The sequence below is a fragment of the Anopheles darlingi genome, chromosome 3 (genome assembly GCF_943734745.1).
Source record: "Anopheles darlingi chromosome 3, idAnoDarlMG_H_01, whole genome shotgun sequence".
Lineage (NCBI taxonomy): Eukaryota > Metazoa > Arthropoda > Insecta > Diptera > Culicidae > Anopheles > Anopheles darlingi.
In genome coordinates, this window is record NC_064875.1 from 19,041,467 (window position 1) to 19,053,966 (window position 12,500).

General features: G+C 55.7%; 1 protein-coding gene across 1 annotated transcript in view; it reads left to right on the forward strand.

Moving 5' to 3' along the window:
* LOC125953374 (probable E3 ubiquitin-protein ligase HERC2) overlaps positions 1-12,500 on the forward strand; it is an 18,860-nt gene that overhangs the window by 2,270 nt on the left and 4,090 nt on the right. Inside the window, exons 3-8 of the mRNA XM_049682880.1 lie at positions 1-4,978; positions 5,046-5,197; positions 5,283-10,119; positions 10,188-10,376; positions 10,455-10,770; positions 10,845-12,500. The exon at positions 1-4,978 is cut by the window's left edge and continues 536 nt beyond it; the exon at positions 10,845-12,500 is cut by the window's right edge and continues 1,402 nt beyond it. Of these exons, the coding sequence (XP_049538837.1) occupies positions 1-4,978; positions 5,046-5,197; positions 5,283-10,119; positions 10,188-10,376; positions 10,455-10,770; positions 10,845-12,500 (12,128 nt within the window). The remainder of the gene's footprint in view (positions 4,979-5,045; positions 5,198-5,282; positions 10,120-10,187; positions 10,377-10,454; positions 10,771-10,844) is intronic.

Sequence of the window (12,500 nt, forward strand, 5' to 3'; positions counted from 1 at the left end):
CACCAGTTCCGATTCGTTTCATTTCGGACCGACGGAATCATTTCTGCGATTTCTCTCGCTGCCCGAAAACGAAACATCCAGCGTGGATCTACGGCAGGCGGCCGTTATCATCGTGAGCCATCTGGATCGATTAGCGAAGCCACACCTACCGGCCGGAAACTATTCTACAAAGGTGGGAAAATCAAATTCCCAAAAGCTATTCACCCTCGGCTGGAGTGCTTGCTCACCGGAACTATATGGATTCACGGCAGCCGAAGCAACCAATCCGGATGCGACGGGCACAGCGGCCAACAACGTGGCTTGCTTTGCCCACGGATCAACGTCACGCTACTCGACGGCCACGATCGAGCTGCCCGCAGGGGTGCAAGTACGTCAGGTCGCGTGTAGCGAAACCAGCATCTACATCCTGACCACCACCGGGCAGGTGCTGTCGCTACAACATTCCAACTGCCACACACCGGATACCAGTGCGCCGAAGCCCATCGAAGGTCTCGAATGTGTAAACATCGTACAGCTGGCGGCCCACTGTGAAGGTCGCCATGTGCTTGCCCTAACGGCCACGGGTGATGTGTTTTCCTGGGGCAACGGCGAAGGTGGACGGCTGGGGCATGGTGACACAAGCTCGAAAGACATACCAACTCGCATCGTAGCACTGGCCGAACGGCAAGTAACGGGAGTGTTTTGCGGTTCCTCGTACAGTGCGGCCATCACGGCTGCTGGTGAGCTGTATACCTGGGGCAGAGGAACGTACGGTCGGCTAGGGCATGGCAACTCGGAGGACAAGCATCTGCCTACGATCGTGCAAGTACTGAAACAGCAACGTGTGATACATGTGGCACTTGGCTGTGGTGATGCGCACTCTCTTTGCGTCACCGACACCGGGATCGTGTACGCCTGGGGAGACGGTGACTTTGGCAAGCTGGGCAACGGCACGTGCAATGGGTCATCGGTTCCGGTAGCCATCGAGCTGCCCCAGTGCAGTGACGGTGCGGTGAAAGTGTTCTCTGGTTCCCATTTCAGTGTCGCGCTCGGTCGGGATGGAACGGTGTATAGCTGGGGCAAGGGCCACGGCGGAAGGCTTGGCCATGGGCATTCCGAACACACGGCCTCGCCGAAAGCAATTCAAGCACTCGAGGGTAAGAACATTGTCGACCTTGCCGTCGGATTGGCGCACTGTTTGGCACTAACGGCCTCGGGAGAACTGTACGGATGGGGACGGAACGATTTCCAGCAATTGTGTCCGCCCTGCGTAACACGCGATCCCATTGTGCTCCTACCAATCCTGACCACACCACCGACGCTGCGGATCGCGGGCATGGCCGCCGGTGGCGCACAAAGCATCGTTTGGTGCCACTCGTCAACGCTCGGTATTCCCGTGAAGATCCCGTTCGTTGTCGATCTGAGCGAGCACACCTTCCGACTGCTGGATCAGTTGCTGTGTATGGTGTGCGGTTCGCAGAACGTATCGAACGATGCTGTCCGGCATCATCCTCCAAGCCAGGAAGCGGAATGTATTGCGGTAGCGTCACTGAACCTGCTGCGGCTACAGCTCCACGCAATGATAGTGAACAACATACATCCACGGCATGTTGGTCTGGTGGAAGGATCACGGCTCTTGGCAAGCCTCAAAACACGCATTCTTAGCCTAGCCGGTGGTCCGGTCGTACTGAAGACAATGCAGGAAGCAGCCCAATGGACGCTACAGGTTGGATGGAGCATTATCCTACCGACAGCATCGGAACGAGCGCAAACTTTAACCTCGCTATTACCCTCCGGACACGACAGTGGCACGGGAGCAGCAGGTGGAACAGGTGCAGCTGCTACGAGTGCAGGCCATCGGTTCATGACGGATCTACTGGTTGGCTCTTTAATGGCCGAAGGAGGTCTACAGACGGCCCTGAACCAAGCGATTAATCACCATCAGCATCAGCAGAGGCCTCACACCGATCCAGCCAGTGGCACGACCACCCACCTCTCGCTGCTCCATCTGCTCAAGCAACTGCTTCGCAACAATTCCAGCCTCACACAGGCCCGCCTAGGACAGCTCATGCTTGGCCCTTACCTGAAAGCCGACGAAAGTTTCTGTTCTCCCGAGCCCCCGTCACCGAGCTTGGATTTGTTACACAAATTCCAGCGACTGCTACTGTCCTATCTCTATGCCTCGCAAGCAGACGATCTAAGCGGTGCCGAGGCACTGCTATACACCTACATCCAGCAGCTGGTTGGACCGTGCGTTTCGACGCTCGGCAAAGCGTACGAAACGATCTTACAGGGCAAGGACGGTGTATCGGAGATACTGAGCAGCGACATATCGGACGCGCTGCTTCACGAACTCATCATTGGGTTGGTGCTAATACAGCAGGATAAGCCGCTGTTGCTATCGAACTTTGACTGGAACCGGCACCTGGTACCGCTGCTGAATGCGCTCGATGGGTTCAACCGGCTAACGGCGGACGGTGAGCAGCAGGATACGGACGATATGGGCTGGCCGGGCATTATCTCGCGCGGTACAGCAAAAGCGCTACCATTGCAAGAGGAAACCATGCTTATCCGACGCAGTGACATCGACAACCATCTGCGGGACGGTGGCAACTGGGTCATCATCAATGGGAACGTGTACGACGTGAAAGACTATCTGGCGGAGAATGGGTTGACGCAGGAACTGCTGCAAGCGAGTGGCGGGAAGGATATCTCACTGGAGATAGGCAACCCGCAGCATCGCCCTGCGTTCGAGTTCATCACATCGTACCTGCGCGTCGGCCGGTACGCAGTCAGCGAGATGTGTGAAAGTGGAACGAACCCCCGACCGATGGTGCTACTGACACACTTCCACTCCGAATGTCTGCTCGCGTATCTGCTCGGGTTACGGGCTAGCATTCTGCAGGTGGGTTCGGTGCTGCAACCGGCCGAGCTGCAGTGTCGCAATTTGCTGAACTCCAACGTGCTCAGCGGTGGCTTGCAAGTACTGCAACCATCGAATCCGTTCGACGAGGAAAAGGGAGAAGCAAGAAGCAGCGGCTCGACGGCCGGCAGTACACCGACGGATGCCTCCACTCAACTGCCGATGATATCCGATGTTCCGGCAATGGTGGCCAACTGGCCGCTGGTATTGATCTCGCAGCGTGTCGACACGCTACTGGCGAACTTGGGCGAAGGCAAAATGACAGATCCGCTCGTTTCGGCCTGGATGGCGATATGCGAACGGTACTGTAAAGAGAACCATCTCATCTGGCATCAGGAGTTCCCACCGGAGCACCCGGTCGCTGAGCTCGAGCGGTTGCTAATGGCGGTACTGGTACGCCATCAGGCGCTCGGTCCTCTAGCACTGGCCGTAGTGGATCGAGAGCTGAGTGGTATCGGTTCCAAACCACCGCAACCGGTGGTCACCATCATCCGGACGGTGCACCAGACCAAGTGGGCGATCGTCAAGATGCGCCAGCAGTTGAACCGCAGCTACAAGGAAGTGTGCACACCGATGATCGACAAGTGTCGTTTCCTGCTGTATGAAATCCGGCCCGCGATCAGTCTGGAGCAACACGGGCTCGCCCGGCTGCACATTCTCCATCGTTTACCGCGCTTCAAAGCGCTAGTCCGTCGCATTATCCGCGATCTACGTACGGCCAAACGGCAGCTACGACTGGCTTGCCAAGCGGCCAAACCGGACGATATTGTCAACGTGACCATCCAGAGTCAGCTGCTAACCGGTTCCACCGGTAAGCTACAATCGCAGGAGAATCTCACCAGCAGCACCGGTCATCTGAAGCATCTACACCAGAGCCCAGTACCGGCGGCAATGGCAGCCATTTCGACCGAAAATCTAGTCAATGAAAGTCTCATCAAAGTGGCCAGCTCCGAGAGCCTCGGTAGCGGTGGGGCGACCAATGTACCGGGGCGCACGGTCGATCGTTCCGGTTCGCCCGTGATTTTGCTGGCCAACGTAAAACAAACGACGGTTGCTGCTTCGTCAATCGAGAATCTGCTGCTCACTGGAAGCACGGCCAGCGATGGTGCAGCTGTGGGGGAACCGTACTGTGGTCACGCTGGCTGCGATTCTGAGACCGGTTGCTGCAACCAGAACGTGGTTGAGGGCAATGTGGTTGGCAAGAAGATATCCTTCACCACCGACGATCCGACGATCAAAACGCCAACGAACGAAGTCATTGAGTTTACTACCACCGGTGGAGGAGGTGTGGGAGGGGATACCACTAAGTCTGCCAAGGGGGCAGCCGGTGAGAGCGAGTTCATCAATAACGTCATCGCAAACCTGAGCGAAAAGTGTCTACTGGCTTCCTATCCGGCCGAGTTTAAGAACGACACCAGCCAGCAAATCGTCGAATTCATACTGCACGATCAGTGCGACGTGGAAACGCTGCGACGGGCTATGTACTGCCAGATACAGCGCTACCAGCTACGCCGCCAAGGACTGGAGATGCTGAACGAGCTGCTGCGTATCAATGGGCTATTCGATGCGGTACAGTACAGTCTGTTCAACGGATTCCTTGGACTGCACGTGGAGCATGCTTCCAGTTTCGCTGTTGGTCGCGATGCAGGCCGCGAAGGGCTGGATAGTTTGTTGCGACCAGGCGCGGAGCACGTGCTGGACAATCTGAATATGATAACGGCCTACCAGAAGGCGGACATATTAATCACCGAGGCCAAGATTATCGAGTGGGCTGTGGGAGAGCTGCAAAAGTACGTGAACCAGGACAAGATCAACGGTCGTCATCGAACGCACGGGGAGAAGGATAACTCTAACCTGGGGACGTACGTGTTTCTGAAGAAGCTACCCCGGGCACGGTTTCTGCTGAGCATCTTTGGTCTACTGTCGCGCAAGTACGAAGCCAATGAGCTTAGTCTATTAATCAATTCCGGCATACTCGGTACGATCATGGGACTGTTACGGCAAACCGGTACGGATATGCCGAGCAGCAAGAATGCCTCCGATACGTCGGTTATCTATGAGGATGTCGTAACGAATGTAGGTTCGAGTGCGGTGCTTGAGCAGAGAACGTGCGTGTAACATTGGTTTTTCGTTTTCGTTCCAGCTGAAGTCATCCAAAGAGGGGCTCTCTGGACCGGAGCTGTCGAAGTTCATGAAAATCGGTACTCGGATAGCGCGCGGTGCTGATTGGAAGTGGGGTGAACAGGATGGTCCGGGCGGCGAAGGACGCATCATAAGCGAAATCGGAGAAGATGGGTAAGGGAGCCGTTGTTGTGCTGTGTTGGGTCTACGAAGGAGGACATTCTTATTAACATATCAATTTGCTTTTTTTTCTCGCCAGCTGGGTGCGTGTGGAATGGGATAATGGTTCTACCAACTCGTACCGAATGGGAAAGGAAGGCAAGTACGATCTGCGGTTGGCGGACAGCGCTCTGAAGGCGCTCTCGCCGGATAAGGACAGCGAGCGGGAAGACTTTAACGAGCAGCAGTTTAACAATGAGTCGCATCCGACGAAGCTGTTGCGCAATGTGTGCATAAAAACGCTACAAATGCTGTTCGCCTCGGTCGGACTGCACGCTGACAAGATGGAACGGAACGCCCTACGATCGGTGGCCTCTATGTTCCGGACAATGTTGCAACCTGCGATCGAGGGCAGTAACAGTAATCGGGCGGCAGCTGCCTGTTCTAGCTCGAGCACGTACAACTTTGGTCTCGAGCAGTGGACGGTCATGGGCTTCCTGCGTGCCATTTCCTCTTCACCTGCTCTCTCCCGTCAGCTCACGTCACCGATATGGATCGAGCTGGTGTTCGACATCCTGAGCGCACCGATCGCTAGCAAGAAGGATGTGTATAAGAAGCTACACTGCTTGCGATTGATGCAGAGCACGCTGGTCAACTGGGGCCCGGAAGAGCGGCCACGTATTGAACCGGTGGTCGGGCAACTGTTTGATATGCTGGGCTGTATAGCACTCTCGTGCCCGAACGATTCGTCGCTACTGCCGAGCTCGGCCCCATCGGCCGATGCTAAATCTCGGGTGCTGTATAGTGCATCGCACAGTGGTACCGTCGCGGAAGAGATGGTTCTATTGATCCGCAAGCTACACACGATGCCCCTGTGGAACGAGGCAATCAACTCGCTCATTCAACAGAAACTCTGCCTGACGGCCGATGTGCTCCTGGTGAGCGAGCTGGAAGGGGTGTCCGAGTGTGATAAACGGGCCATCATGGGAACACTCGGTACGATCGGTGGCTGTGACTCGCGACCACGCATCGGCCTTAACCTAACGCTCGACGGTGTTCGGGGCACAATCTCACGCCTGACGAAGAAAGGTAAAGTGGTAATGAACGTGCACACGGCGGTAGAGACGAAGAAGATTGCCATCTTCAGGGTGCCCGAGTGCGCGGACGTTGGTGCGTTCAGCCTGTCGAAGGTCACGATCAACGAGATGCTGCTAAACTCCTGTGCCGTCATGTTTTACGGTGTCGGCCAGAGTGGTCTGTACGGTGGTAGTGGTGTCGGTGTTTCTGTCTCTCCAACTTTGCTCCAAAGCCAGCAAATCAATTTTGCCGCTCTCAAAGCAACGAAGGTGCTATTTCGGAATCAGAGCCTGTTGAGGCGCATTCTACGTCAAAGATCCCCCGGCCTCACACGGGGTGTCTCACGGGACAGTGTCGGATCTTCGGCCGATCGAGATCTCAGCCCGGACGGCACGGACGGTGGTAAGGTGCGCAGTGAATCCAACACTTCCGATGAATCGCAACCGTACTATGCGGCCGAGCTGCTCATACAAACTATTCTACTGCGTGCGACGCAACCGAGTCCATTGAAGGCCTGCTACACCTACCAGGAGATGGAACTGGCAGCCCTGAACATATCGCAGATGCTGGCCAGTCACGTGCATAGCAGCACCGTAACGCCAGCAGATGCTAGCATGGCCAGCAATAAAAAGACGACATCTTGGTCACAGCAGCAGCAGCAACAGAGTGGTGGCGGTCAACCCACCATGATCCATGGTGTGCCGGTGTACAACAACAATAACAACAACGATGGTTCATCGCAGGCCAGCGATCATCTCCCAGGGACACCGGCCTCTACGGGTGCCGGCAGTGGGCGACGTACCAATAACAATCAACAGGCCACATCCATCCTACCGGTCGCTCCGGCTGCCCTGGTACTGCAGATCATGGAGATGGGCTTTACACGCAAATCGATCGAAGTGGCGTATAGGAGTTTAATGCAGCAGAACGAGCACGGTTGCCCGACGGCCGAGCAGGTCGTGCAGTGGATACTCGAGCATCCCGATGTTACCGCTAACCTAGGGCTGTCCGAAAAATGTACCGAACACGATCACGACCGTGCAGGAGGAGCACACAGTGACACCGAAAGCGTTAGCTCGGATACGATGGAAGGCTCGTCACAGCAAGACTGTATGGCGGGCTACGTGCCCTACAAATGCCGTGAAGATTTTAAATCTGCCGATCTGTACGCAATGTACGTGCGCGGACTGGTCTGTCCAGGAATGCTGGTGCGCTGCTGTCAGGACTTTGAGGAGATACGCAAGGGAGACATCGGGACGGTGCTGAAGGTGGAACCGGAGAGTTTGCACGACCTGAACGTACGCGTCGATTGGCAGATGCACGATCGGCCTTACTGGATGTGTTTCGTGCATCTCGAGATTCTGGAACCACCGGGTACGAGCGGTGGGGATTCGACATCCGTTGCGGGCATCATTATGATCGGATCCCACGTACGTCTTCTCCGGTCGGCTACACAGAACTATCTTAGCCGCTTCTCGACGATACCACGTGGCGCAACTGGAGTAGTAACTTCGTTGAATGGCTCCGAGGCAACGGTCGAGTTTCTACAGCAGATGACGTGGAATGGAAGTGTGAGCGAGCTGGAATTGCTCTCCAATCCCACAACGTACGGTCCGGGCTTACTAGGAAGTGCATCGGGAGTAGCATCAGGTGCCGCATCGAGCAGTGGCAGTGGATCGTACGATATCATCGATGATTGGTCGCGCTGCATTCGCTCGCTTACGGTTTCATCGAATGAAGCGTCGGCCAAGCATCTGCTTGATCGTAGTGCCAACAGTTACTGGCAAAGTGCAAGCACCTCGCCGCAGAGCAAACACTGGATCCGGCTGGAGATGCACGACCAAGTGCTGATACAGTCACTGACGATGCACGTGGATCCCGACGATTTCTCTCACATGCCCTCGCTGGTGGTGATCCGGGTCGGTGAGACGGTAAGCACGCTGAAGGAAAAATGCTACGTACTGATCAATCCGACTGACGTCGCGGTACAGCTGATGCCCGACTGCAGGCAATACTACCCGTGGGTCGAGATCTTTATCAAGCAGTGCCGCAACAACGGTATCCAGTGTAAGGTACACGGTCTCTCGATTGTCGGCAAACGACGCCAAACCAATCTCGAGAGCATGCTACAGGCTGCCGGATTCCTAGCATCGGAAAACGAAACCATCGCAGAGCCAAGCTACTCGACCTCCTCGAACTATGCCGACGAACCGTCACTGAACGAACTGTCGTCGAAGGTGCTCGTCTGGGGGTTGAACGATAAGGAACAACTGGGTGGCCTCAAAGGCTCAAAAGTGAAGCTACCAACGTACTCGTCCGTGCTGAGCCAACTGAAACCGATCCACATTGCCGGAGGTTCGAAATCGTTGTTCATTGTGTCGCAAGATGGCAAACTGTACGCCTGCGGTGAGGGTACCAATGGGCGACTTGGTTTAGGGCACAACAACAACGTCCCAACGCCAAAGCAGGTACCCATCCTTAGTCAGTACGTCGTCAAGAAGGTGGCCGTCCATTCAGGTGGCAAGCACGCGATGGCCCTAACGCTCGATGGAAAGGTGTTCTCGTGGGGCGAAGGCGAAGATGGCAAGCTGGGCCACGGTAACCGGTTAACGTTGGAGAAACCGAAACTAATCGAAACGCTACGCACCAAGCGCATACGCGATATTGCCTGCGGTTCCAGCCACAGTGCGGCAATCACGAGCTCAGGTGAACTGTACACCTGGGGCCTGGGAGAGTATGGCCGTCTGGGGCATGGTGATAACTGTACCCAGCTGAAACCAAAACTCGTAACGGCTCTGGCAGACCATCGGGTGGTACAGGTAGCATGCGGAAGTCGTGATGCGCAAACACTCTGTCTGACCGAGGAAGGGCTCGTGTTCTCCTGGGGTGACGGTGACTTTGGCAAGCTGGGGCGTGGTGGCTCCGAAGGATGCTCCATTCCGCATCAGGTTGAGCGGCTGAATGGTGTTGGTGTGATGCAGATCGAATGCGGTGCCCAGTTCAGCCTGGCTCTGACCAAGTCCGGTGAAGTGTGGACCTGGGGAAAGGGTGATTACTACCGGCTAGGTCACGGTACCGATCAGCACGTACGCAAACCGACCCCCATCCAGGGACTGCGTGGTAAGAAAGTGATTCACGTAGCCGTCGGAGCATTGCACTGTCTAGCCGTGACGGACAGTGGCCAGGTGTACGCCTGGGGTGACAATGATCACGGTCAGCAGGGATCGGGCAATACGATCGTGAACAAAAAGCCAAGCCTCGTGCTCGGTCTGGATGGTATCTTTGTGAACCGGGTAGCGTGCGGTAGCTCGCATTCGGTCGCTTGGAGTTTGCCCCAGAATCAAACGGAGAAGGATAAGAAGGAACCGGTACCGTTTGCCGTGGCGAAGGATCCACTCGGAAGTCACAGCCTTGGGATCTACGCATCGGATGGAACGGAAGCGACCACCTCTTCGCCACTACCGATCGCGAGCGGCAATCGGCAGCAGCGACCTTCGTTGTCGGAGATTGTGCTCTCGCTGGAAACGTACGGAGCCAGACAGGCCGCTCTGACGCACATTCTGAACGCGATGAGCATTCTACATGCGCGGGCGTGTATCATCGCTGCCCTCACCTGTCACTCGCAGCTAACGGCGGTCGATAAACTGGGACTGTGTGGTGCTGGTGGTGGGGGCTCGGTCCTTACCGGTGGTATGATCGGTACAGGAGCTGCGGATCTCGCAAGGACCGTGTCTCCCATATCGGAGGCAGAGGAACCGGGTATCGTCAAGATGGCAACGGACAGCACGCTGGCACAGCAGAACGAAACCATAGCGCACGGTGGCGGTGAAGGTCCGGCGGATATGACGGGTTTGGCGACGGTAAGGTTACCTCGTACGGTTCAGTCGGGCTGGAATACTAAACCCCATTTCATTCCTCTCTTCATTAGCATGATATAACCGATGGAGACATTCCGATCATTTCCGGCATGAACAACACGCTCGGTGCGTACCGTAGCTTGACGGGATCCCTCTCGATGTCCGCCTCGATTTCGAGCTGTAATGCGACGCAACGTCATTCGAAGATGTCGGCGAGCGCTATGTCCGTGATGGCCGCCACAATGACCCACCATGATGATGTAAGAATTCACACCCGAGTCCGGAACCCCGTACGTCAGATGCATCTCTTATGGTCATGAGTATCATTTTTTTTACAGATCATGAACAACGATGGTACGGCGAACAGTTTGGACGACTTCACGGCACTGCTCGGTGAACCGGAAGCAAAGCATTTGATCGAGCTACTGAAGCTGAGCGTTTTCGGCAGAACAGGAACGGCCAGTACAGCGGAAACGATTGCCAGCACGTTGATCGCGCTGGCCAAGGCAAACGGTACGATCACGAACATGCTGATCGAAACGTGTATCACCGAACTAGAGGATCTATGTACGTCACGTCATTCGCTCGGTAAACTACCGAAACCGGTGGTACAGGAAACGAGCCATCCGTACATTGACGATATTATCCTCGTCGGTAAGTTATTGATAAACACAGCGACGACGAAGAGGTCGTTTATTCTTGTACTAAACTACCGTCGCTCATTATAGGTCATGTGAAGATACCTGGAGCCGAATCGTTGCGCATAGAGTTCGATAGCCAGTGCTCAACGGAGCGACGGAATGATCCACTGATCATAATCGACGGTTCGGGCAATGTGGTGGCGACACGATCGGGTCGCGAGTATCCGCTATGGGCCCAAGAGATCCGCATACCGGGCGATGAGATGCGCTGGAAGTTTACGAGCGATAATTCGGTCAATGGATGGGGTTGGCGCTTCTATGTGCACGCCGTCATGCCTGAATCATACCTGCAGGAGCTCGGTTCGGATCGCACCGTACTGTCGCAGCCCTCTATCGCCCTCGTTATGGCACTGCTCGATGCCCTCCCGGTTCCAGCCGGCAATACAAGTGTGCTACTACGGTTAACCTCCGCGCTATCACAGTGCGCCCAACTAAGCTCGCTTACGGTCGCTCAGCGTATCTGGTCACTGAAGAAGATGCACCAGTTGCTGTGCTCCACAACTACTAGCAGCAGTAGCAACCACAGCAATCAGGCATCCAGGGATGGACTAAAGCCAACCGATCCGGCGGTGATGGAAATTCTCACACCGCTCGTCCCAATCATTCTGCGACAGTACGACTATGAAGAGCCACAGGTTCGCAGCGGCATTCATCTGATGCACTCGGAGTACTTTAAAACGCTCGTAGCGCTCGCATGTGATATGCACATGGACACACTACTATTGCCACAATCGGATCCGCACCGGTGGGCATGGTTCCGGCGTTACTGTGCTGCGGTACGCGTAGCTCAAGCTCTTACCCGCCGGGTGAATCTACCAGCGCCGTTCTGCTTGGAAGTGCGCAAGAAACTCGCAGAAATTGCTTCACCAGCTGCGCCAAATTCCTCTACCACTAGTTCCGTAACCGGTGGTGGCTTGTTGGTGGCATCCGGTGGCAGTGGTAGTGCCGTTTCGTTGATTCCCCACGGTTCTTCGACCGGTCTAGTACACCAACAGCAGCAACATCATTCATTGGCATTTGATCTGACGAGTACCGTCGTGAGTGGTAGCAGTACAGCGAGTACTAGCAGTAGCAGCACAACCGGAACGACCACCGTAACGGCCGGTTCCAATAGCAGCATGATCGATAGTGACAGTCACGCGTTGATCGCAACACAACATCAGCAGTCAGTCAACGCGGACGCTCAGGGTATCAAATATCTGCATGAGGATCACTCCTACTTCACTCCGCAGTATGATTCGCAGCTGCTGCAGTGGTTCAACCGTCGACCGGAGGATTGGGCCTTTTCGTGGGGCGGAGCCAGTACCATCTTCGGCTGGGGACACAATCACCGAGGCCAGCTGGGTGGTTTGGATGGAAGTCGCATCAAAATGCCGACCCCCTGCGAGGCGCTCAGTTTGTTGCGTCCAATCCAGATCGCCGGCGGTGAGCAGACACTGTACGCCGTAACGCCCGATGGGAAGCTGTACGCTACAGGGTACGGCGCCGGTGGTCGTTTGGGGATCGGTGGAACAGATTCCGTGACAACGCCAACGCTCGTCGAGTCACTGCAACATGTGATGATCAAGAAGGTGGCGGTCAATTCGGGCGGTAAACACTGCCTAGCGCTGTCCTCCGATGGAGAGGTGTTTTCGTGGGGCGAAGGCGAAGATGGTAAGCTGGGGCACGGCAACCGGGACAGCT